At 43.2% G+C, this 25,415-nt stretch overlaps 1 protein-coding gene across 5 annotated transcripts in view; it reads right to left on the bottom strand.

Annotated features, from left to right (window-relative positions):
• ADAMTSL1 (ADAMTS like 1) overlaps positions 1–25,415 on the bottom strand; it is a 1,044,920-nt gene that overhangs the window by 135,926 nt on the left and 883,579 nt on the right. For all 5 annotated transcript variants that reach the window (XM_070480552.1, XM_070480554.1, XM_070480555.1 and 2 more), the window contains 3 exons: positions 24,375–24,554; positions 16,286–16,439; positions 13,805–14,930 (listed from right to left, as the gene is read on the bottom strand). In XM_070480552.1, the coding sequence (XP_070336653.1) occupies positions 13,805–14,930; positions 16,286–16,439; positions 24,375–24,554 (1,460 nt within the window). The remainder of the gene's footprint in view (positions 1–13,804; positions 14,931–16,285; positions 16,440–24,374; positions 24,555–25,415) is intronic.

Here is a 25,415-nt window from a genome sequence, read left to right as displayed (position 1 = left end):
ATGAAGAGTTTTGTATCACCATTTGGCAAGGGCAGCTTTCTTTTTTTTTAACCTTGTCTGCTTTTAATTTAATTGCCAACTAAAAGTTACTTAACTTAATGCTGGAAGCTCCGTATGACTGCTCCAGGTGGAAGTATAGAAAATATTTTTGGAATGGGAAAGGTCAACTGACCACACATTCTTAAGTCTGTCCTAATACTTTCTGCCAAACCCTTAAGCTTCCTTCTCTTAACAAATTCATAGTCTTGAATTTGCTAATATGAGTAGTTCTATCTTCCTGCCAGGTAATTCATTTCAAACTGCAGACCTCTGCATGAAACGACTGACTGGATTTCCTATTTACCTTGAATAGAGATCATCAAACTGTAGCCAGATGTCACCTGCTTTTGTAAATAAAGTTTTATTGGCACTCAGCCACAGCAGATTAAGAATCTATGGCTGCTTTTATGCTCCATTGGCAGAACTGAATAGTTGAGACAGATGGGATAGCCCGCAAAGCTAAAATGTTTGCTGTTTGGCCTTTTGCAAGAAAAGTTTGCTGACCCCAACCTAGAACATGGAAGCACTTTCATTTCTGGTTTGTTCTGGTGTCTTCCTCTTTTATACTAAAATGCTAACCACTTTTTCAGAAATGCTATTTGCTAGGACCACTTTTCTAGGAAGAATAAATTAACTGTTAGGGGGATCTTTGGAGACTCTCCAGCTTTTCGGAGAGTCAACAGTGACTAGTTGTCACTAATTGTCTTGTGCCCTCTAATGTTCTGATTCATGCCCGATCACTTCTGTGACCTTGCACTGATCTTCTATCTTTTTTTTTTTTTTGCTAAGCTTTACCTGTTTACTGAGATGGCTCCTTTTTCTCTGACTTGCTTTTCTTATACTTTTCAACTGAGAAAAACATTTGTCATCTCCATTTCCTTTGGTTCTAAAAGGAAACAAGCCAAACCAAATTGAAACTGTTTTCTCCTTCCCTCACTATCTGCCCGGCCTCCAGTTTTTATATTATCTACAAACTTAGAAACTGCATTTCATGTGCTTATGACTTTTACATATAGCATTATTCACAAGTGTGGTTCTGAAATTGACCCTGGAGGCATTTTCCATCTGATTCTCTCTTCCATTCGAAGAAGTTTCCATCTGTGGATACTCTGTGTTGCCCGAGCTAAAGCCTTCCAAATACTCCTTAATTCATCTTCTATTCAACACCACTTTGGAACACTGTCCAGAGCTTTCTGGGAAGTATAAACATTTAGAGCATACATATCTCTCTACCCTACCAGATCAAAAACATCAGAAAAAACTGTCCGTAGAGTATAAGACACTCTCCTGTTGTCTGGATATAGGCTGACAATTCTCCATCACACTGTGTTTTCCTAGACACCTTTCTAGTGTTAGTCCTCCAACAACTGCCCAGGGGTTCCTCAAAATAAGAGTAATGCTCCTGATTTTGTGACATCCTGGAAGATGGTGTGTAGTACACTGGCCTCATCTCTAAGGAACAATGATCATACCAGCAAATGTGTATCCACTGTGTGCCAGGCATACTACAGATATGTCTCTTCTTTACTCCTTCGCTTTTCTGCAGGGTGGTTATGATGATTTTAACTAATGAGAAGACAAGGGTTCAGAGCTGTTACACTCCTGTGGTTATTAAGTGGCAGAACTAAGATGCTATGATTCTAGGCTTCCATTTCGCTACCATTGTGGGCTGTCCTCAGGGTTAACTGCTGTACCATTAGCTTGCTCCTCCTGACCAAAGGGATGGCGGAGTGAGGTGGGTGCACCCAGACCCACAACAGAGAGAAAGCAGGGACTGGCTTAGGGATCAAAAGGCAGAAACTCTTTGGCATTAGCCTGTTCCCTACGGCTCCATATAGATGGAATGGCACCTGTGAGCTGTTTCTCCATCCCTAAGAAGGGGAGGAGAACGGGACAACAGAGAATGAGATGGCTGGATGGCATCACCGACTCGATGACATGAATTTGAGCAAGCTCCAGGAATTGGTGATGGACGGGGAAGCCTGGCACGCTGCAGTCCATGGGTTGCAAAGAGTTGGACAGGACCCAGCGACTGAACTGAAGAAGGAATCAGTATTTTCTCCCAAGTCTCTAGTTTCATATTTGTCTTTATGTTCATCTGCATTCCTCTGAAAAGTCACATGACCTTTAGGAAAGTCTTGTTTAAACGCTTTAAGACTTCGATCAGCTGAGCTATGATGAGTATGTGACTGCAGGCTCACTCTTAACCAAAGGTGTTGGGTAGGAAGTGGCGGCTTTCCTGCCAGTGTGGGACTATCAGCAGTATGTAGATCTTTCTCAGAGGAAAAGATCGATCTTCATGCAGCCTTCCTTTTCAGTTTGGTAACCCAGCTCCCTGTGGCAATTTGGGAGAATCTGAACATCCTTATAGGCATTGTTTCTGGACTTGGATTCAGATGGAGGAATACTGGACATATATTTGTCCATAATGACATGAGCCTCCTGGTATTCGATGTGGGGTGGAGTTACAAGATTTTTCAGCTAGCATGCCCCATCTCCAAATGCAAATTCAGCTTTTGCCTGAATCTCAACTCAAAGTTTGGTGCAGAATAGAAAGGCCCGAGGTAGTGTTCAGTATTTATCAGAATGACTGAAAAGCAAGAAATGGTTCAGTTTCATCTTGTTTGTGGTTGAGGTATCTAAACACATATATGCACAGGCTGTCAATGCTGTAAACATACATGATTAGAGATACAAACACAGATGTGACAATAATAATGTTTACCGAGTGCCTATTATGTGCCGAGCACTGTGCATATTCACAGCTGGGTGTGTATATGTAAAGGCAGAGAGACAGAGAAGAAAAGTCTTTCCCTGAAACAGACATGCCACAATAAAAACCAAAGCCTCACAAACTGGAAGCCAGTTGGCTAGAGGACAGAATGCTGGATTATGCTAAGTTCAGCTGACCCCAGTGGCTTCTTTCTAAAACAGGGGCAAGCCCATGTATTCAACTAAGGTTAAAATCAATACAAAGGAACAGGGTCCCTAGAGCCAGACTGAATCTAACAATCTCTGTGCTTCAATTTTAATATTTGTAAAATTGGAATAGTAAGCTGAAAGGGTTATTCTAGGAATAAATGGGGGGCTTCCCTGGCAGCTCAGTGGTAGGGAATCTACCTGCCAATGCAAGAGATGCGGGTTCAATCCCTGGGTCGGGAAGATCCCCTGGAGAGGGAAATGGTTACCCACTCCAGTATTCTTGCCTGGAAGGTCCCATGGACAGAGGAGCCTGGTGGGCTATAGTCTATAGGTTTGCAAAGAGTTAGACACAACTTAGCAACTAAACAATAACAACAAAATAAATGGACATCTATAAAACACTGAGAACATCTTGAAGCTCAAAGCAAGTGTTCAATAACTGTTAGCAATGATGGCCATGATGAGGAGGATTTCTCCATTGGCCTGGATGTGATGGGCGATTCAGGCACCACAAGATATTGACTCTTTGCTCTTACTCACTTCTAGTGGCTGGAAGTTCCCAGACAAACTCATAAATAGCAAGTAACTGGGTATTGTGGAAGGGCAGAGCTCAGTGGGGTGAAGTGAGGGGCCTGGTAAGAGATGAAGCCAGAAAGGTAGGCGGATGTCAGAGGATAAAGGACACTGTATATCATGCTAGGGCATTTGGAAATTATCCTCAAATGCTGGCAGGCCAAGGGAAAAATTTTAAGCCTGGGAGCATCATGGACAACTTTGCTAGAAAGATGCTCTGGCAGTAGCATGTCAATGATCTAGGGCAGAAGTGAGAATCCATTTACTATAAAGGGACATGTAGCAAATACTTTAGACTTTCAGGGCCACCTATGATCTCTGTTGTATATCCCACTTTTTATTTGTTTTTAACAATCCTTTAAAAATACAAAAGCCATTCCTTTCATAATCCTTTAAGTTACCTGGGTTCAAATCCCAGCTTCATGACTTATTAAATGAGGGATCTTAAGCAAGTTAATTAAACAGCTCTGGGCTCAATTTCAATGACTCTTTTAATAATCCTTTAAAAGCCATTCTTAATATGCCCTTTAAAAAATGTAAAGCCACTAGTTGGAATTTGCCAATCCATGGTCTTGAGAAGGCAAATATAGAGTTAGGAGGCTGCTGCAATCATTGAGAGCTGACACGTAAGCCAAGGACAAACAGTAAGAATGGAGACCAGTGGAGGGTGAAAGAGTCACTGAAGAACTGGAACAGTCTAAAATACAGGCAGACCTCATTTTATTGCACTTCACTTTCTTGTGCTTCAGAGAAACTAATTTTTTTTTCTTTTTAAATAAATTGAAGATTTGTGGCAACTCTGCATGGGACAAGCCTATTGGTGCTATTTTCCCTCATTTGTTTTCTTTTCCTTAGTATCCAATGGATTCTATTGAACATTTTTAAAACTTTTTATGTTGTTTTGGGGTATACAATGAAAGTAACAAATAGATTCAAGGGATTAGACATGTAGACAGAGTGCCTGAAGAACTATGGATGGAGGTTTGTAAACACTGTCCAGGAGGTGATGACCAAAATATCTCTGAAGAAAAAGAAACGCAAGAAGGCACAATGGTTGTCTGGGGAGGCCTTACAAATAGCTGAGAAAGGAAGAGAAACAAGTAAGGGAAAGATATACACAACTGAACACAGAGTTCCAAAGAATAGCAAGGAGAGATAAGAAAGCCTTCTTAAGTGAACAAGGCAAAGAAATAGAGGAAAAAATAGAATGGGAAAGACTAGACATCTTTTCAAGAAAATGAAAGATACCAAGGGAACATTTCATGCAAAGATGAGCACAATAAAGGACAGAAATAGCAAGGACCTAACAGAAGCAGAAGAGATTAAGAAGAGGTGGCAAGAACGATGGAGTGGTCACTTCGCTAGAGTCAGACTCACCCCTGTTGTTGTAAAGTCAAGTGGGCCTTAGGAAGCATTGCTATGAACAAACCAAGGGGAGGTGATGGAGTTCCAGCTGAGCTGTTGAAAATCCTAAAAGATGATGCTGTGAAAGTGCTGTACTCAATATGCCATCAAATTTGGAATACTCAGCAGTGGCCACAGAACTGGAAAAGGTCAGTGTTCATTCCAATACCAAAGAAAGGGCAAATGTTCAAACTACCATACAATTGCCCTCATTTCAAATGCTAGCAAGATAATGCTCAAAATCCTTCATGCTAGGCCTCAGCAGTATGTGAACTGAGAACTTACAGATGTATAAGCTGGATTTAGAAAAAGCAGAGGAACCAGAGATCAAACTGTCAACATCCAGAGGGATGGGATGGGGTAGGAGATGGGAGGGAGGTTCAAAAGGGAGGGATATATGTATACTTAAGGCTAATTCATGTTGAGGTTTGACAGAAAACAGCAAAATTCTGTAAAGCAATTATCCTTCAATTAAAAATAAATTAATTAAAAATATTGCCAACATCCACTGGATCACCAGAAAAACAACCACTTTTACTTCATTGACTACACAAAAGCCTTTGACTGTGTGGATCACAACAAACTGTGGAAAATTCATAAAGAGATGGGAATACCATCTCTACCTTACCTACCTCCTGAGAAACCTGTATGCAGGTCAAGAAGTGACAGAACTGGACAGAGAACAACAGAATGGTTCAAAATAGGGAAAGGAGTATGTCAAAGTTGTATATTGTCACCCTGCTTATTCAACTTAGATGCAGAGTATATCATGCGAAATGCCAGGGTGGATGAATCATAAGCTGGAATCAAGACTGCTGGGAGAAATCTCAATAACCTCAGATATGCAGATGACACCACCCTAATGGCAGAAAGTAAAGAGGAACTAAAGAGCCTCTTGAGAATGTGAGGAGAGTAAAGGCTGGCTTAAAACTCAACATTCAAAAAATGAAGACCGTGGCATCCAGTCCTATTACTTCATGGCAAATAGATGGGGAAACAATGGAAACAGTGGCAGATTTTATTTTGGGGGGCACCAAAATCACTGCAGACAGTGACTACAGCCATGAAATTAAAAGACACTTGCTCCTTGGAAGAAAGGCTATGACAAACCTAGACAATGCATTACAAAGCAGAGATATCACTTTGCTGACAAAGATCAGTATAGTCAAAGAATGGATGCTTTTGAACTTTCTGAAGACTTTAATGCTTTTTGAAGACTTTTGAGAGTTCCTTGGACAGCAAGGAGATCAAACCAGTCAATCCTAAAGGAAATCAACCCTGAATATTCATTGGAAGGACTGATGCTAAAGCTCCAATACATTGGCCATCTGATACAAAGAGTCAACTCACTGGAAAAGACCCTAATGCTGGGCAGGAGGAGGTGGGGATAATAGAGGATGAGATGGTTGGATGACATCACTGACTCAGTGAACATGAGTTTGAGCAAACTCCAGGAGATAGTGAAGGACAGGGAAGACTGGTGTGCTGCAGTCCATGGAATTTGCAGAGTCAGACACGACTTAGTGACTGAACAACAATAGATTAAGAATGTTGCTACAGTTTTGGGTGAATAGCAAAGAGACTCAGCCAGATATATACGTGTATCCTTTCTCCACCAAACTTCCCTCATATCTAGGCTGTATTGGTACTATTTTTCTAATAGCATTTGCTCACTTCACATCTCTGTGTCAAATTTTGGTAGTTTTCACAATATTTCAAAGTTTTTCATCATTATTATATTTGTTATGGTGATCTGTGATCAGTGATCTTTGATGTTACTACTGTGACTCTGTGAGGACTCAGATGATAGCAAGAAAATATTTTTAGATTAAGGAATATAGATTGGTATTTAAGACATAATGCTTTTGAACTCTACAGTGTAGTATAAACATAACTCTTATATATTCTGGGAAACCAAAAATTATTGACTAGCTTTATTGTGATATTGGCTTTATTGTGATCTGGAGCTGAACCTGCAGTACCTCCGAGGCATACCTATATTTTGGCTTGGAAAGCTGGATGGCTGGAGGTATTCTTTACTGAGATAAGGACTGAGGGGTTTAGTTTTAGAGATAATGTGCATGTGCGTTCAGTTGCTTCAGTCTGTGTCCAACTCTTAGTGACCCCCATGGGCTGTGGCCCACCACGCTCCTCTGTCTATGGGATTCTCCAGGCAAGAATAATGGAGTGGGTTGCCAGGCCCTCCTCCAGGGGATCTTCCCAACCCAGGGATCGAACCCACATCCTGCATTGGCAGGTAGGTTGTTTTCCACTAGCACCACCTGGGAAGCCCTTAGAGATACTGAGTTGACCTTTTATGGGGCATCTGGGTTAGGATGTCTAGAAGACAATTTTACATCTGAATCAGAAGAAAGATGTACTCTGTGCTAGATACGGGAGAATCACCATACAGAGGGGTCCCGGAGCCAAGGGGTCACTAGTGTATACGGAGTGAGACTTCTAAGCGGGTAGCTAATAGGTGGGTAGAGAAAGAAGAATCCCAAAGATGCTGAGATAGAATAACCAGAGAAGTAGGAAGCAAGCCAAGTACATGTGGCTTCAGAAGGTTTCAGCCTGTGTAGAATATTGTTGAAAGTTCAGATTAGATAAGGCATGTTTCGTGAGACAACTTTCTTCTTTTTGAACAAAAGAGAAATAAGCTTTCTGTGGGGGAGGAGGCTTTATACAAGAGGAGGAGTGTATGTTCTATGTTGCATGTGGCCTCAGAATGCAAGTAGGTAAATAGAAGACAACTCCATCATGAACTGAGTGGAAATATCAGGTAAGGATTTTAAAAACTAATAATTAACAACCTTGGTGGGGGACCTAAGATAGTCTTCTGTGTGTGAAATATTTCCAAGTTATAAATTAGCTACTTGAGAGTGATAATATTACTGTTTCCAAACCACTGGAGTGTAGTATTCTCTAGTAGCCCTCCAGTGTATCTCCGTTTCTGGAGAGCAGGCACATTTCCTTACTTGTGATCTCATTCTCTGGCACCTATCACCACCAAACGGCCAACAGAGATACTTGGGGAGTTGAAGGGACAATGCAAAGGGCCCCTGAGGCTCCCCAGCTTCTACTCATGCTTGGCTATAATCCACTCACCACAAAGTAGCCAGGGTGGGTCAATAAAAATGGAAATCGGATCACTTTACTTTCCTGATTAATAGCCTCTAAAATCTCCCTGTGGTGCTCAGATCAAAACCCCAACCTCTCATCCAGGTCTCTGGTTGCCCCCATGGCATCCCATATCACCTCTTTCAGCCTGCCACACTCCAGCCAAATGACTTTCTTTTGAGTTCTTCCAACACAATAAACTCATTTTCCCTTTGGGAGTTTTGCACTGCTTCTCCCTTGCCCAGGAAGGCTCTTCCTTCTGATGTTCTATTGCTGGACCCTGGTCATCATTCAGCTCTCGGCTTTCAGGTCACCTCTTCAGAGTAACTTACCTACTGAGGTCACCAGATCATTCCTTCTCAAAGCCCTGTTTCATTTTCTGCCCAGCACTCATCACCATCTGATATTTTTCTTGTATCCTTTTCTGTGTATACAGTCTTGCTTCACACTCACTCATTAATTCACTCCCTGTTTATTTAGTACCTGTTTAGTGCCAGGTACTCTTTCCAGCACTTGGGACACAACAGTAAAGAAAATTTCTACCATCATGGACAGGAAACCAACACATCCATATACAATATGTCAGAGGATGATAAAATTCTGTAAGTAAAATAGAGTTAAAGGGTCAGAGAATGATAAGGAGTGCTCTTTTAGACAGAATGAGCTGGGAAGATCTTTCCGATGTGTGCCATTTGAGCAGATATCTAAATGCACATGAAGTGCAAAACACAGACTTGCGTTTCATTCACCACAATCTTCTCAGCAAGTAGGTGCGTCTCTGGTATATGACAGATAGATGAATACTTATGAGATAAAGAAATATGCCTTCCTTTCACTTAGCATTTACACCCTGCATTTACTTCTCTGGTTTCCAAACTAGGCTTTGAGTTGCCCTCACAGGGAATGAGCCTCTTTTCCCTCCATCCCTCATATCTAACAAGGGGTCTGGTTCAGAGTAAGCATGGGAACGTATGTGAAATAAAGGAAGAAGTAGGAATTAGGAAGAACTAGAATGTTTTAATACACTGAGGGACATCCTGTAAATGATTGCTTAAGAAGTTGACATATGCTTCTAAGAATGATGTGAATTCCTTCTAACTAGTAAGTTATACACCTGATGAGATGCAGTAGTATCTGAATTGTTAGTGATTCTTTCTGAAAGCCAGTTTCTTTTAAGTCAAGCTTTGGCATATTTAAAAGCCAAGACATAACAGACTTCAGTCACTGTCTTGGTGGCTCAGGCTATTCAGCGTGTACTTGAATATATCTGCAAAGTCCTTCAGACCAACAGCCGGCTGAAGTTTGCAGACTCTTTCAGAGAGATGGATTTGGGTACTAAGCAAAAACAGACTAACTGGACTATAACACTGAGCATTTCAGCACTTCTCTGTTTAAAAATAAATGAGCACTTCTGAAGCGCTACCAGACACAGGAATGATGACAAGCAATGAAACCCAACACAAAAGAGGTCACCAACAGCCACAGCAGAGCAGTCCCAATGGCAGTTCTGTGCCTCCTGTGTGTTCTGTACAGATGCAACCATTTCATTTTCTCAAACAGCACTTGGAAAACTGCATAAAACACTAAGCTCCAGCCATATTTCTTACTGGCTAGCTAAGAAAAATGGAAAAATTATGATGTCAAGGATCAGAAACGGAAATCTCTTATTTTTCCCTACTGCATGCCATTAACTTGCATTAAAAAAGTTCTGTTAAGGCTAGATCTGGAAAAAATATCTTGATAGTGGCAAAAACTGTAATACTGTCTGCTCATGACCCCCACGTGGTTTTTTGTTTTTCTTCTTTTTAATGTGGACCATGTTTTTTTTTAAAGTCTTTATTGAATTTGTTACAATATTGCTTCTGTTTTATGCTTTGTGTTGTTGGCCACAAGGCATGTAGGATCTTAGCTCCCCAAGCAGGGATCGAACCCACACAACCTGCAATGGAAAGAGAAGTCTTAACCAGTGGGAGCACATTCCTTAAGCACAGGTAAGTTCCTGGGCTTTCCTTCTTAATGTTATCCCCTGTTCCCACCAATGTCCTGGTGACTCATGACCTAGAATTTGCTCTCTTCTGTCCTAGGCCTACAACTTTTCATCTTTAGCAACTGGCTGCCACATTTCTTTTTTTAGCAAGATTCTGTTGACTCTTCTTTATCTTAAAGCCATTAGACTCCTAATGTCCAATAAGGTAAAAATTAAAAGGCAAAAGTAGTATTTTAAGAATTATTGATGTCATTGAGATTATTAGACCAAAAAATTATTCATTGGTCAAAGAAATACTTGGAAAACACTGCATGCTATACATGTTGGAATGCTTATAGGAGTTGAAAACCAAAATGGAAAAACCAAAATAATTTCCCTTGAGGGTTAGTTAAATACATTGAAGACCAGTAATCAGTGGTTAAAAAAGGTGATATTGACCTCTACATACTATTCTGAAATGTCTCCTAGACATGTTGTTGAATAGAAATTAAGTCAAATTTGTAAACATAACATTGCATTAAAAAAACACAAATCTTACGTGTGTATGTGACATATATAATATATAATACAGTAAAATATATAAAAATTCCAAATGGGTGTATACTGACAGCCTCTGGGGAATAGAATTGGGGGCATGAAAGAGATCTGCATTTTTACTTTATAGATTCAGGTATTATTTGAATTGTTTTATAGCCTTTTCACTATTTCTATAAAAAAAGAAAAAATCAAATACTATATTAAACAATAGAAGAAAGTCCAGCAGTAAATACATATGTTTAACTTTGAGCGAGCATATCCCAAACTCATGTAATCAATGAACCTCTATCTATGAACCACTTGGAAGATAACCTGTAGGGCAAATTTTGAAGTGACATGCTCAAGGCTCTCCCCATTCTCCATCAACATGTGGGTTTTAACCTTCTGTGACCTTCTATCAAGGAATTAAGATGGTAGATCAGAGATGATTTGCTACAATCTCCCTCACTTTTTAAATGAAGGGAATAAGGCCATGGAAAGTGAAGGGCCTTGGCAAGACCAGCCCAAAGACCTCAGTCCTTCTAATTCCTCCCAAATTTTTCCTGCAGTCACCAGTGACCAAGACTGAGGCATGATCCTTGGATTTCATAAACTCTAGAACTCAAGGAAGTTGTTGGGACCTCCGACTAAGCCATGGCCTCAATATTCTCCCTGCAGTTCCAGGCAGAACAGAGTTCTGATCATCCCCTTCCCCATCTCAGTGGCCTGCATCATTGTACACCCTTTAGGAGGAAGTAGTCACTATTCAAAGGAAGGGACTCTGGAAAAGGCTAGGAGAAAACAGCAGGGGTCTTGAGGCAACTTGGTATCCTGAGTCAAATATAGGAGATGCATGAAAACATGAACTTAAGTCACTCAAAACAGCATGAACGTGTGTTGGGCAGAACTGAATTTGAATTTATTTTCTTGATTCTGCCATTTACTAGCTATTTAACAGGGGTCAGCTTCCTTAACTACTGTGAACCTTGGTTTCCTCATCTCTGAAATAGGGCTATCAGCTCGTATGTTATACCGGGCAGTGGACATTAAGAGATGATGGCTGTGGAAGTTGCTGGCATGGGGATACAGTAGCTGGAGTTAGTCAAGGAATGTTAATACCCATCTTCTCCCTCACACAGCCAACTGCTACTCCCTTTGATCTCAGTAACACCAGTTTTAGGCAACAGGCCCAGAGGATATGAATAAAATAGGAACTGACTGGCTGATGGCAGGCATGGCACAATTTGGGCATAATAGGTGTGACAGGTGCAATGACAGAGGCAGTTCCAGTGCACCACCCACCTGAGTACCAGGGTGCAACTTTCAGTCAGCACCCATCCTTCTGGAGGTCTGATGCTGGAGCTGTCCCCTGAGACCCAATGACCTCAATGGGATTTACTGCAACTTTAGCCTAACCCACAAACTCCTTACAAAGATTTCTGGAAAGAACTGCAGGGATCATAGCAGAAAAGCTGATCAAGGAAAGTCTATGCTCGGGAGGATCAAGAAGCAAACAAGAGGAGAGGCTACCATTATAGACTCTCAGAACAAACTGTCTGCATTCAATCCTTGTCTTCAGGGCTTCTGTGTGGGTCCAACAACTGTGCCTTAGCTTTTTTATTACTGATGTTGTAACAATAATGGCACTGATCTCATAAGGCTTTTTTTTTTTTTGAAGATTAAGCAAGATAATACCCTTTAAAGCATTGAGCAGAGTGTCACAGAGAAAATACTTAGTATTGTTATTAAAGCTATTTGATCTGTAAGAGCTCAGGTTGAGAAGCAATATTGATGACATTTCAAAAACACAAAAGGTGTAGGCAGGATGGACAAAGTCATGTTTGTTCATCAAGTTTTGGAAGAACAGACAGAACTATTCTTTGGAATCCAATAAACTTGATATTGAATCCTTAATCAGGTCTTTCCTAAAGTGTGACTGTGAGTGAGCTGCCGAACCTCAATTTCCTATGTGAAACTGGAGGATAATGTCAATCTAGTGGCTTGACTGTCAGAAGAACAAATGTAGTGACATATAAATAAACCTGGCACACTGCCTGACATAATATATCTTGCCTTCTTTCCTTCCTTACTCATAAGCAGGCCAGCAAAGAGGATTAACCGAACAATAGTATTTAAAAGGACATTTAATGAAAAGAGCATGCTTCATGAACTCAGTGAAGATAATAAGTTAAAACGAGAACTCTGAAGCACAGACCTTAAAGTTCCTCTCTTATCCATAGACTATGATTCTTCCATTGGCTGCCTTTCTTATTTCTGTCACATATCTTGGCTCTGCCACCTAATAAATGTGATCTTTAGTAAGTTACTAGGCTTGATTCTCTCTTCTGTAAAGTGTGGATAAAAATTATACTGCCTCTTAGGGCTGCTGTTAGAATTCAGTGAGATAAAGCACAAAGAGCATTTACACCGGCCTGGAAGACACTTACTACTCAGTCAATGCCAGCTCTATTTGTTGTCAGGGCTGGACAAGGCTGTTTATAAAGATTACAGAGGAGGTGAGTAGGAAGCATGGCATGCTTTTGGCACGCATGTAGTACTAAAAAATACTATTATTACCTCTTCTATCACTATTGATTCTACATTATGAATGGCCATGGCCCAAGGAAACCAGCAAAGGCATGCTGTCATCCCAGTAAAGGCACATCAAAACAGAGACACCAAGAAATAATAGGATAATTAATCACAGATCCAACTGGAAATAACAGCTTTCTGGAACAAACAGCCTTGTCCAGCACAGACAGAGGATGGGCTCACCCACTGGGAGCAGCAGGTGCTGGTTGCACTCTGTCCCCAACCCTGGGGGACCACACACACGGAGACAGTATCCTGGTGTACAAGCTTTTCAGCGGTTCATCTCACAAAAACGGTAATGCTATAATGCTTTGGTCTGGAATGATAGCTTCCTGCCAAAGGTTCAGAGCTATCCGGAGAGAATCTCATTAATCTTAGCGATCCTATGGGGCTTGAGGGTTGTAGGTATTCTTACTATTATCTTACAAAGATGAGAGCATACAGTTTAGAGAAATTAAATACTTTGTCTTTGCTTTAACAGTTCATCAGTATGGAGAGAGCTTGAAACCCAGGATGAGAGCAGTCCCTGAGGCCCAGTACTCTAAGCTCTACCCTTGCAAACACCTTGAAAGAAGAATGAACAGGGTGCCTTCCGCACAAGGTGACCCCTTCCCCGCAGGTCTTCCCAGACCAGGTAACTGCAGAACTTACCTGTCGCTGAACTGAACCTCTTCTCCATTCCTGGACCAGCTGATGGTGGGCCTCGGGTTGCCAATGGCCTCACAGTGCAGAAGCACGCTCAGTGTCCCGCTGGCCAGGGCCACCGTCTGCCCGAGGTGGGTGACCACCTCGGAGGCAGAGAGCTGCTGGGCGGCGGAGATCTTGCGCAGGATGACAGGCTTGCGGTACGGCCGGCGGGAGCCGCCCCCGCCCTCCCCAGTGGACAAGATCCGGGAGAAGCTGCTGAAGCCAGACACGTGCTTATGGGGAGGGATGGCCACCGGGGGGCCCCTCCGCTCTGACGGCTTGAGGAGCGCGTCCTGGTGCTCCAGGTGGCTGCGGAAGATCTCCTGCGCCAGCTGGGCCACCAGATGCTTGCTGTAGACATCGCGGAGTTCCTCGGGTTGCTGCGAGAGGTTCCGGAGGATGTCGTCCAAGCGCTGCTGCTCCGTCACCATGGTGAAGGGCAGACGCAGGAGGGCCTGCTCCGCGTTCTGGTCCTCCTCTGAAGACGCGTTCCTCTCCGCGGAGCCCTGCAGCTCCCACGACGCCAGCAGCTCTCCCGGCCAGCCCCCCTGCTCCAGCAGCCGCGAGACCAGGTCGTCATAGCGGCCCCCGGTGTCGGCGGGGAGGCCCCGCTTCTCGGCCTTGCTGCCGTTGGAGAAGATGCCGTTCTGGTGTTTGTGCGTCTGCAGGGCCTCCTTGGGGCTGGCCTTCCTCACCGCGAGGGCCTCCTCCTCGCTCCTCAGGCTCAAGGGCCTGGCCACCAACTTCCTGTTGCCTCCGATGAGCTTAATCACAAACTGCTCCCGGGCTGGTCCGGCCGAGCAGGTGTAGATTCCCGCATCAGAGGGCTTGAGGCGGTGGATCTTTAGGTACCCAAAGGGGGCCACAGTGACGTGGGCAGAGCTGATGAGGTGCTGGCCGTCCTTCTCCCAGGTGATGAGGGGCTTGCGGAAGCGCCGCGTGGGACAGCGCAGCACCACCGCGGTCTTGGGGAGCAAGTAGGCGAAGCCCCCCACCACGAAGTGCAGCTTCCTCTGCCGGCGCGTCTGGATGTAGACCTTCCTTGCTGCCGCGATGTGAGGACTATGCTTTGTGGATGGCCGCCCGGGCCCTGGAATGAAAGCAACGGAAGCAGACAGATGGAGAAAGAGAAGCAGAGAGTGGAGAAAAGGTAGAGTGAGGCGCAGCGACAAGAGAGAGGGGAAAAGGTCAGGGTGGAGGGAAGAAAGAGAGATGGAGGACCAAAGAAAGGAGAGGGAAAGCGCTTCAGAGTTTGCTTTGGCCAGGGCCTTCATTTCCTGACTTGTTTGATGGGAGGAGCTGGCTACCAACTGTGGACCATCAAGCTGCTGCCACAATCAACACAGGAGAGCTAAGGAGATGCAGCTGGGCAACCTGCTATCACTCTCTTGGGGATTTCTACCCCTAGAAACAGAGGAAGGGTTCTAGATGGAGGGTGATTCCAGGAGAAAGACAGTTCCTCTCTTTAAAAGGACTTTTTAAAAAAAAGAAATACTACTCAGCTATTAAAAAGAACACATTTGAATCAGTTCTAATGAAATGGATGAAACTGGAGCCTATTATACAGTGAAGTAAGTCAGAAAGAAAAACACCAATACAGTATATATATGGAATGCATATATATGGAATTTAGAAATATGGTAATGATGACCCTATATGTGAGACAGCAAAAGAGACACAGATATAAAGAACAGACTTTTAGACTCTGTGGGAGAAGGCGAGGGTGGGATGATTTGAGAGAATAGCATTGAAACATGTATATTACCATATGTGAAATAGATCGGTAGCCCAAGTTTGATGCATGAAATGGCATTCAAAGCCGGTGCACTGGGACAACCCTGGGGGATGGGATGGGGAGGGAGGTGGGTTCAGGATGGGGGACACATGTACACCCATGGCTGATTCATGTCAATGTATGGCAAAAACTACTACAATATTGTAAAGTAATTAGCCTCCAATTAAAATAAATAATTTTAAAAAATTTTTCAAAAAAGAAAGAAATCAGAATCATAAAAAGAGGCAGAGGACAAAGAGAAGGAGAATGTCTCCCTTTTGGGTCCTACAGAGCATCACGGCCCCCATATACATGGAGAGAAGACATCAGAAGTGTTATACCTCTAGGGGTTACTAGTAAACAGAACACACTGTTTAGTGTAAAATCCTGGAGTGGGTCACATTAGACTTCATTAGTACTATACTGACTCCAGCTTCCAGATCTCCCTATGCCAGCAAGTGCATTTTGCCCTACCTCCTGTAAACTGGTTTTCCCCCAGTGAAGAGCCTTCTGCCTGGCCACATGTAATTAAGATTCCTTTCCCATATCTAGCTGAGATCACCAGCCTGATGCCCTCTGAGGTTTACTGCCTGACCATCCCCACTGCTCTCGGGCTCAGGGTAAGCTACCGCTCTTGCTCTCTCCCCATCCCAGAGCACTGCCGTACTCACTTGCACAGGTGGCCAGCATACAGGGCCTGATGGATGAAGAGAATGGCAGGGGCGGGCACAGGGAGGAATTGACAATTGCTGAGACACCGGTTTTCAGCACCTTCCGGCAAACGGCACTTCGTGTCTGGGTGCCCTCCCCGCAGCTCGTGGAACACTGGTGGGGGAAGAAAGGCCAAATGCATGTAAATGCGGAGAACTGGAGGCTAATGGATTTTGTATGGACTCTCAAACTCACCAAAATATGAGAAAAATTGCTTGGAAAGCAATAGCAACTGAGAAAGAGGGAAATTAATTATGTTACAGTATGAAAAGACACATCCATATTGTAGCCACACTCTTTTCTGGTCTCAGGTCTCCTGTGGACATTTCACCTATTTTTACTTTTATGGTCTGGGCTTTAGAGTTAGAGTTATAGAGTCCACTGTTTAAATTCCAACTCAGTACTGCTTGTCACTAGTTGGCAAGTCACTTAAACTCTGAGTCTGTTTCTACTTCTTATAACTTATTTGGCAAGGCTGAGAATTCAATGATAATATATTTTAAAACTTCACACACAGAAATGACATTCAACTAATGCTAATTCTTTTCTCCTTCCTTTACAAATTAATTATAATATTTTAATGTCAAGTATCAGATAATTCTTATGTATCTACTTGGTTTGAGGTGGGATGCTAAATGCTATGGGACAAAGATGTGTAAGACGATTCCTAACCTCAAAGAGATGTTATCAAATAATGAGAAGAAATCCAAATGCATTATTAAAATGAAATGTTATATTACAGAACATGGAAATTAAAACCACAATGAAATAGCACTCTATATTCACTAGAATTTTCATAATCAAAATGACAATAATAGGTGTTATTATCATAAGTGAGGATGTGGAAAAATTAGAGCCTTCCTGTAATGCTGCTGGGAATGTAAAATACAGCCCTTTTAGAAAAAGTTTGATGGTTTCTTAAAAAGTTAAAAAACATATATTTATCATGTGTGTGTTAGTTGCTCAGTCATGTTCAACTCTTTGCAACTCCATGGACTGTAGCCCACTAGGCTCATCTGTCCATGGACTTGTTTGGGAAAGAATACTGGAATGGGGAGCCATTCCCTTCTCCAGGGGCTCTTCCCAACCCAGGGATCAAACCCGGGTCTTCTGCCTGCAAAACAATAGATTTATACATGGATGAGAGAGTTGGACTATAAAGAAAGCTGAGCACTGAAGAATTGATGCTTTTGAACTGTGGTGTTGGAGAAGACTCTTGAGAGTCCCTTGGACTGCAAGGAGATCCAACCAGTCCATCCTAAAGGAGATCAGTCCTGGGTATTCATTGGAAGTACTGATGTTGAAGCTGAAACTCCAATACTTTGACCACCTGATGCAAAAAGCTGACTCATTTGAAAAGACCCTGATGCTGGGAAAGATTGAGGGCAGGAGGAGAAGGGGACGACAGAGGATGAGATGGTTGGATGGCATCACCGACTCAATGGACATGGGTTTGGGTGGACTCTGGGAGTTGGTGATGGACAGGGAGGCCTGGCATGCTGCGGTTTATGGGGTCGCAAACAGTCGGATACAACTGAGCGACTAAACTGAACTGAAAGCTGTTTAAAGAAATAGCAATAAAAGAACTTAGTAAAAGTACAAGATTGTAAGTGAAATATTGGTATCATAAAATGAATGCTAACAATAGGTGAATGCTCGTGGTATACCAGTGATTTCCTGGCCTAGTCTGGAAGACGGTTGGAGTCTGGATGGGTTCAGAGAACCCAGAGTAAGCATGGCAGTCAGGGAACTATCCAGAATCAAGGTGGAAGAGTTCAGTGCTCAAGGCCAAGGCAGGCTAAGAGACAGAGCTGAACCAGTTTGACTGAACAGAGAGGCCAAGTGGAGAGTGTCAGGAGCTCAAGAGGTAGTTTGGGGCCAGATGTTGGAGACTTAATTTTCAGACGGAAGGTTTGGAATTGGTCCATAAGGCAATAAGGAGCCATTTAAGGGAGGAGTGAAATGATGAAGGAGGTGTTTTGAGAAGGTTAATCTGGCAACAGTGTCTGGGAGGGATAGGAGTAGGAGATGGATGGGAGGCAAGGATGACAGTTAAGGAGGCTGCCACAGTAGTCCAGGGTTGAGATGATAAAGGCCTGAACTAGGGTCATGGCAACATGCCACGTTAACTTGAAAAATGACAGTAGAAACCAAAAAATAGTATCTTAGGTTTCCAAGTTTCATATGGAAGCCCATGGAAATGAACTATTCCATGCAATGCACTGAGATATCCACCACCCTAAAAGGTATTTAAGATGCAAAAAATGGAGATGAGAATCAAGCCCATTGCTTTTGTTCCCTGAAGAGTGTGGATTCCAGATTCCACCCACCCCTTATTTTATTGTAAATGACAGCACCAAATCCAGGGCTCAGGTGGAATGGGGGTAGAGAGCCTGGAAATTTTAAAAGCCTGGTCATCTAAGTGTTGCCAAGTACAGAAATGGAAAAATGGACCAAGTGTTGGAAGATCAGTTTATGATTCTGGTCAAATCTAGTTCTTTCTTTAGGCTCAATTTCCACATTTCTGAAACAGGGAAACTACACCTGATCAGGGATTTTCAAAGCGTGTTCTTTAACTATGTTGTGGATGTGATTTAGGGGCTTCTCAAGGTGATCTACAGACCCAACCATTTGGGAATCTGGGACTCCTACCCACACTTCCACCAAATAACTCTGATTCGTTCTGTTTTAGATTTCTGACTTCATTGAAACATTTCAATGGAAAAAAAAGGGTTTTGTGGCTTTAATTTTTTAAAGAACCACTAGACTATAAGATCTCCTAAGTTCTTTCTAGCTTTAAAATTGACTGCTCTGACTTTAATTTCTTTTATGTTTGGGGGAGGAAGGAATTTCCATAAAAATATGACTTAAAAATATTGAATAGCCAACTCTTTCAAGAGATCCAAGTGTTTCTTTTAAAGAAAAGAAGTAAGGTCTTTTGAGAGACCTTTTCTCAGAATAGAATCTGAAAGTAATTTTATTTGAAGTGTTTAAAACTTTGGCTTAATTCTGTCTCTAAGGGATTCTGTGCAGTAACCATGAGATTAAGCCCAGATAGTTGAGGATGAAAAACACCCATAGATCATCCAGGTCTTCCTTTCTCCAAAGGGAGTCATGTGGGGGGTGTGGAATGCATGTCTTATCCTAGCCAGAGGGCCAAAGGAAGGGTTGTGGGGATAACAGGGCCAACTGAAGCCTTTGTGAACACCCCCAGGAGCACTTTTGTATGGTACCAGCCATACTGAGTTTATCCCCAGTGAACAGGAGTTAAAATCCCACCACTCCCAGTCCCATCTCAATGTTTGGAATCTCCATTCATCAACCTAGATAGTGCAGAACCTGGTAACAATCCTTGGATAAGGGCTAACTATTCTTAGTTCTAAAAATGTAACTTCTGCCTCCTAGGAAGACCAGCAGAGTCTGTGGGAGGTCTTGATCATAATTCTGGGTCCAGCCAGTCAAGTTATGAGCTTTCTTTTATTTCCGTTCCTTTTCCTAACAATAAGGAGGGATAGAAGAAAATCGCAACCATGATAAGGGTTAACTTTTACTAGGCACAGAGTACTTTATATGCATCATTTATAATTGATAACCATGTTAGTGGACACAATTATCATCGCCAATATTCAAGTTCAGCAAACTAAAGCCTGGAAGGGTCAAGTAACCAGCCCAAGGTTACACAGCCAGTAAGTGGCAGAGTCAGGATTTGAACCTGTTTGCTTGTCTGTGAGTCTGAACTCTCAAGTACACATGATACTACATGTCTCCTTTACTTACTGGCACCTTAGTGCCTAACCACAAGAATCCTTCCTTCAGATCCTCTCTGAGTTCTAGGTGCTCAGAGGCCACAAACACCAGGAACTTGGAAGGACAACTCTAATATACACAAGTCTCCTTCTTGGCATCCCACTCATGGAAGACCACCATTGACGGACTTAGAAGAGCAATGCTTTTTACAATACACCCCTGGGAGGCAGCCTTCATCCAGAGCCACTTCCTTGGCTAATACATCAGTGCTCTCACCTGCACTGCTGGCAATGATTTTTCATACATGACTGTTGTTGTTGTTTAGTTGCTAAGTCGTGTCTGACTCTTTGCGACCCCATGGACTGCAGCACACTGGGCTCTTCTATGCTCCACTATGTCCTGGAGTTGGCTCAAATTTATGTCCATTGAGTCGGTGATGCCATCTAACCATTTCATCTTCTGTCACCCAGGTGGCTCAGGGGTAAGGAATCCACCTGCCAATGCAGGAGCTGCAGGAGACACGGCTTTGATCCCTGGGTTGGGAAGATTCCCTGGAAGAGGAAATAGCAACCCCCTCCAGTATTCTTGCCTGGAAAATCCCATGGATAGAGGAGTCTGTCAGGCTACAGTCCATGGGGTGGCAAAGAGTTGGACATGACTTTGCAACTGAGCACGCATGCATGCATGCACACACACACACACACACACACACACACACAAGGTGCCCATAGGTATGTGGGTTTAACTCGGGGTTTTCTATCTTGTTCCATTGATCTGTATTTCCTATATGATACTAAACCCCAAATCAACATTCCACAGAAAAACTGTCACTAACATGTTCAAGCCTTCCTCAGTGATCAATGCAAAGAAATAGAGGAAAACAACAGAATGGGAAAGACTAGAGATCTCTTCAAGAAAATTAGAGATACCAAGGGAACATTTCATGCAAAGATGTGCTCGATAAAGGACAGAAATGGTATGGACCTAACAGAAGCAGAAGATATTAAGAAGAGGTGGCAAGAATACACAGAAGAACTGTACAAAAAAGATCTTCATGACCCAGATAATCACGATGGTGTGATCACTCACCTAGAGCCAGACATCCTGGAATGAGAAGTCAACTGGGTCTTAGGAAGCATCACTCTGATGCTAGTGGAGGAGGTGGAATTCCACTTGAACTATTTCAAATCCTGAAAGATGACGGTATAAAAGTGCTCCACTCAATATGCCAGCAAATTTGGAAAACTCAGCAGTGGCCACAGGACTGGAAAAGGTCAGTTTTCATTCCAATCCCAAAGAAAGGCAATGCCAAAGAATGCTTGAACTGCAGCACAATTGCACTCATCTCACACGCTAGTAAAGTAATGCTCAACATTCTCCAAGCCAGGCTTCTGCAGTACATGAACTGTGAACTTCCAGATGTTCAAGCTGGTTTTAGAAAAGGTAGGGGAACCAGAGATCAAATTGCCAAATGATCCGCTGGATCATCGAAAAAGCAAGAGAGTTCCAGAAAAACATCTATTTCTGCTTTATTGACTATGCCAAAGCCTTTACCTGTGTGGATCACAATAAACTGTGGAAAATTCTGAAAGAGATGGGAATACCAGACCATCTGACCTATCTCTTGAGAAACCTGTATGCAGGTCAGGAAGCAGCAGTTAGAACTGGACATGGAAACACAGACTGGTTCCAAATAGGAAAAGTACATCAAGGCTGTATATTATCACCCTGATTATTTAACTTATATGCAGAGTACATCATGAGAAATGCTGGGCTGGCTGAAGGTCAAGCTGGAATCAAGATTGCCGGGAGAAATATCCATAACCTCAGATATGCAGATGACACCACCCTTATGGCAGAAAATGAAGAGTAACTAAAAAGCCTCTTGATGAAAGTGAAGGAGGAGAGTGAAAAAGTTGGTTTAAAGCTTAACATTCAGAAAACTAAGATCATGGCATCTGGTCCCATCACTTCATGGCAATTAGATGGGGAAACAGTGGAAACAGTGTCAGACTTTATTTTTGTGGGCTCCAAAATTACTGCAGATGGTGACTGCAGCCATGAAATTAAAAGATGCTTACTCCTTGGAAGGAAAGTTATGACCAACCTAGATAGCATATTTTAAAGCAGAGACATTACTTTGCCAACAAAGGTCTGTCTAGTCAAGGCTATGGTTTTTCCAGTAGTCATGTATGGATGTGAGAGTTGGACTGTGAAGAAAGCTGAGCACTGAAGAATTTGCTGCTTTTGAACTGTGGTGTTGGAGAGGACTTGAGCGTTCCTTGGACTGCAAGGAGATCCAATCAGTCCATCCTAAAGGAGATCAGTCCCGGGTGTTCATTGAAAGGACTGATGCTGAAGCTGAAACTCTAATACTTTGGCCACCTCATGTGAAGAGCTGACTCACTGGAAAAGACCCTGATGCCAGGAGGGATTGGGGGCAGGAGGAGAAGGGGACAACAGAGGATGAGATGGCTGGATGGCATCACCGACCCAATGAACAGGAGTTTGAGTAAACTTCAGGAGTTTGTGATGGACAGGGGGGTCTGGCGTGCTGTGATTCATGGAGTCGCAAGGAGTCAGACACGACTGAGTGACTGAACTGAACTGAGCATGTTCACACATGCACATACACATACACTCATCCCACACATCAAATCCTTCATCCTTCTGAAACAAAATTACTTCTAAGAGATGATAAAAATCGTTCCCCCTTCTGTTCTGAGACATTTGCAGGGAACTACCATCAGAAGACCAAATTTTACTGCCAAACTGCAAAACCTATGATGACATAGGTTAAATCTCAACTGCAGTGTACTCAGAAGGTGTCATCTGATGGACCTCTGCATGGGCAGATAAAACACAGGGCGAGAATTCTCAGAACATAGGCTGAATGATGTGGCATCTTCATTTTTAGAGGCAGCTGCATTCCCCTCTGGGGCAGCAAGGACCTCTGTGATGGATTTCAAGCAGCAGCAGCGGCTCTGTCCTGTGGGTTGGATGGTCTACAAAGGAGGCAGTGAGATCGACAAGGCCAATCCAGAGGCTTCTAGGCAAGAAAGAGAAGGGTTTTGAATTTGGTTTGGGCCCTGAGATTTTCACTTCAGGCCTTGTAATTCCGTTCTTGGCTGAATCTACTTGCGAGGCGAGACTTTTGGTGGGGGTGGTTTCTATGAAAGACACGGGACCTATGAAGCTGGGGGAGTTGCAGGCAAATCAAAGAAGGAGTAGAGGCTGAAAACAAGTTGGAGCTGGGTGTCGATGAGTTAGTTCAGGCGAGTGTTGAAGTAGGAATGATTTAGAGAAGCAGGTTAGTCGGGGGTCTATCCTTAACTGATGAGGTAAGTCAGGAATGGTAATGCCGATGTGGTCATCTCCCTAGATGCAGGGCATCGGGGGAAATCAACTTCTCCTGCTGGGAAGCTGTTGACGTTTTGGATCCAGGAAACTGACAGGAAGGAGGCAGGATTTCCTTGGCCTTCTTTTCCTAATAAATCATACGCCTCATTGTCCAGTAACTTGGATGAGAAGAACTAGAGAGGCTTTGCCTTTCCTGAGGAGAGACTAGAAACATCTGTAAGAGATGTGGGGCGGGCGGCAGGGGAGGGGGAGTGTCAGGAAGGTGGGAGTGAATGGAGAGGGGGAACCTGGTGTTCTCAGTAAAATCCTGGATCCAAATAGTACAAACGCGGCCTGGTTTGTTCCATGAAGGGTTCATTTTCAATTCTCCGCTCCTGATTGTTGAGTGAGGGTTGATTGCTTAACAACTCCCATCCCTGCAGCCTAGTTAAAAGCTAGTTACTCACTATGGTATCAATGCTTACAAAAACTCTGTTCCACGTATAACTGATTCACTTTGCTCTACACCTAAAAGTAACGCCACACTGTAAATCACCTACATTGCAAAGAAGATTCAACAACAACAACAACAACAACAACAACAACTCAGGGACTTCCCTGATGGTCCATTGGTTAAGAAGTCACTCTGCAATGTAGGGAACACACGTTAGATCCCTGGTTGGGGAACTAAGATCCCACCTGCTGCACAGCAACTAAGCCCATGTGCCACAACTTGAGAGTCTGTGTGTTGCAATGAAAGATCTCGCATGACACAGAGACCCAAGACAGCCAAGAAAATAAGTTTAAAAAACAAAATACCACCCCCCCCCACCCCCGCCACAACTCTGTTCCACAGTGCCAGGAGATTTCTTTTGTTCTGTTCTCTCCGTCTATATCTGTAAGTCTGGGTACCTTCTCCTCTTTATGCCTCTTTTGCTATCTCCTTCTGAGGAACACACATACCTCTGTCCAGTCGGAGAGCAGCCACTCACTAGGACAGTCATCTTTCTTGCAGGCTTGCTGGGAGGCCAGTTTGGGGGCTGAACAGAAGGTCTCGGGAAGCTCCAGGAAGCTCCCATCAGCCATGCGCTGTTTGCAAAGAACCTCGCGTTTCTGGATGCCCCCGCCGCAGGTCCTGGAACACTGGGGGAGGAAGAGAAAGCAGACTCTGCATAAGACAGTAGCACGTTTGACTGCCAATCCAATTCTTACCTTAGCCTTGGCTTACTGCAGAGTGAGAAAAGAAAAAATAAATAAATAGGGAAGAAAATCCAGGAACCAACCCAAAGGAGATTGTTTCCACACCTTGAAACGAATTTTGTAGCAAGGTCTATATCCTTCACTCTTAATCTTAAACATTTAACTAGAGCATCCAGGAATTTTGAGAGCCTTTAAATCTTAGAGAGTTGTTTCTAAACTATGATTTGCAGTCACCCAAGACAACTGGTTTAACAGGTGATATAATAGAGTGTTAAACATATTTACAATGCAGTGAAAATAATCTGTGCTTCTTCCAGAATGAAGGAGAGAGAGCTCCTGGCATCCATGTAAATCTGGAGGAATTATTCTGCAGAAAAGGCAGCCCTTCCTCTCTCCATGTAGACAGCCCATCCTCTCAACTATTGGAGGGGTAGCAGGTCTGAGGCTTAGTTTTTTGAATTTCCTGTAATATGTTTCTTATAGGATTGGTGTTTTTTTTGTCTGGGCAGTGGGAGCAAGAGCCATGGAAATTTGGGATACTAGAAAAATCTCCCCATTTTAGTGGTTTTTCAACAGGCCCCCAATCAGACAGGTCATTTACATGTAACTGAATGAATATCATCCAGTTGTTTGTAGGGGTGGGGCAGGAAGCTATTATTCTAAGATTTTTGGCTCCTTGCAGTAGTACAGAAATGCTCAGTTTTTAGCTGGGCACATGACCCTTTGGCATACAGACTGTATTTGCTGACCTCCCTTGAAGGTGCCATGTGACTGAGTGCTGGGCAAAGGTATGTACATGGAAGG

Source organism: Odocoileus virginianus, chromosome 18 (genome assembly GCF_023699985.2).
Source record: "Odocoileus virginianus isolate 20LAN1187 ecotype Illinois chromosome 18, Ovbor_1.2, whole genome shotgun sequence".
NCBI lineage: Eukaryota > Metazoa > Chordata > Mammalia > Artiodactyla > Cervidae > Odocoileus > Odocoileus virginianus.
This window is presented reverse-complemented; position numbering and strand designations above follow the sequence as displayed.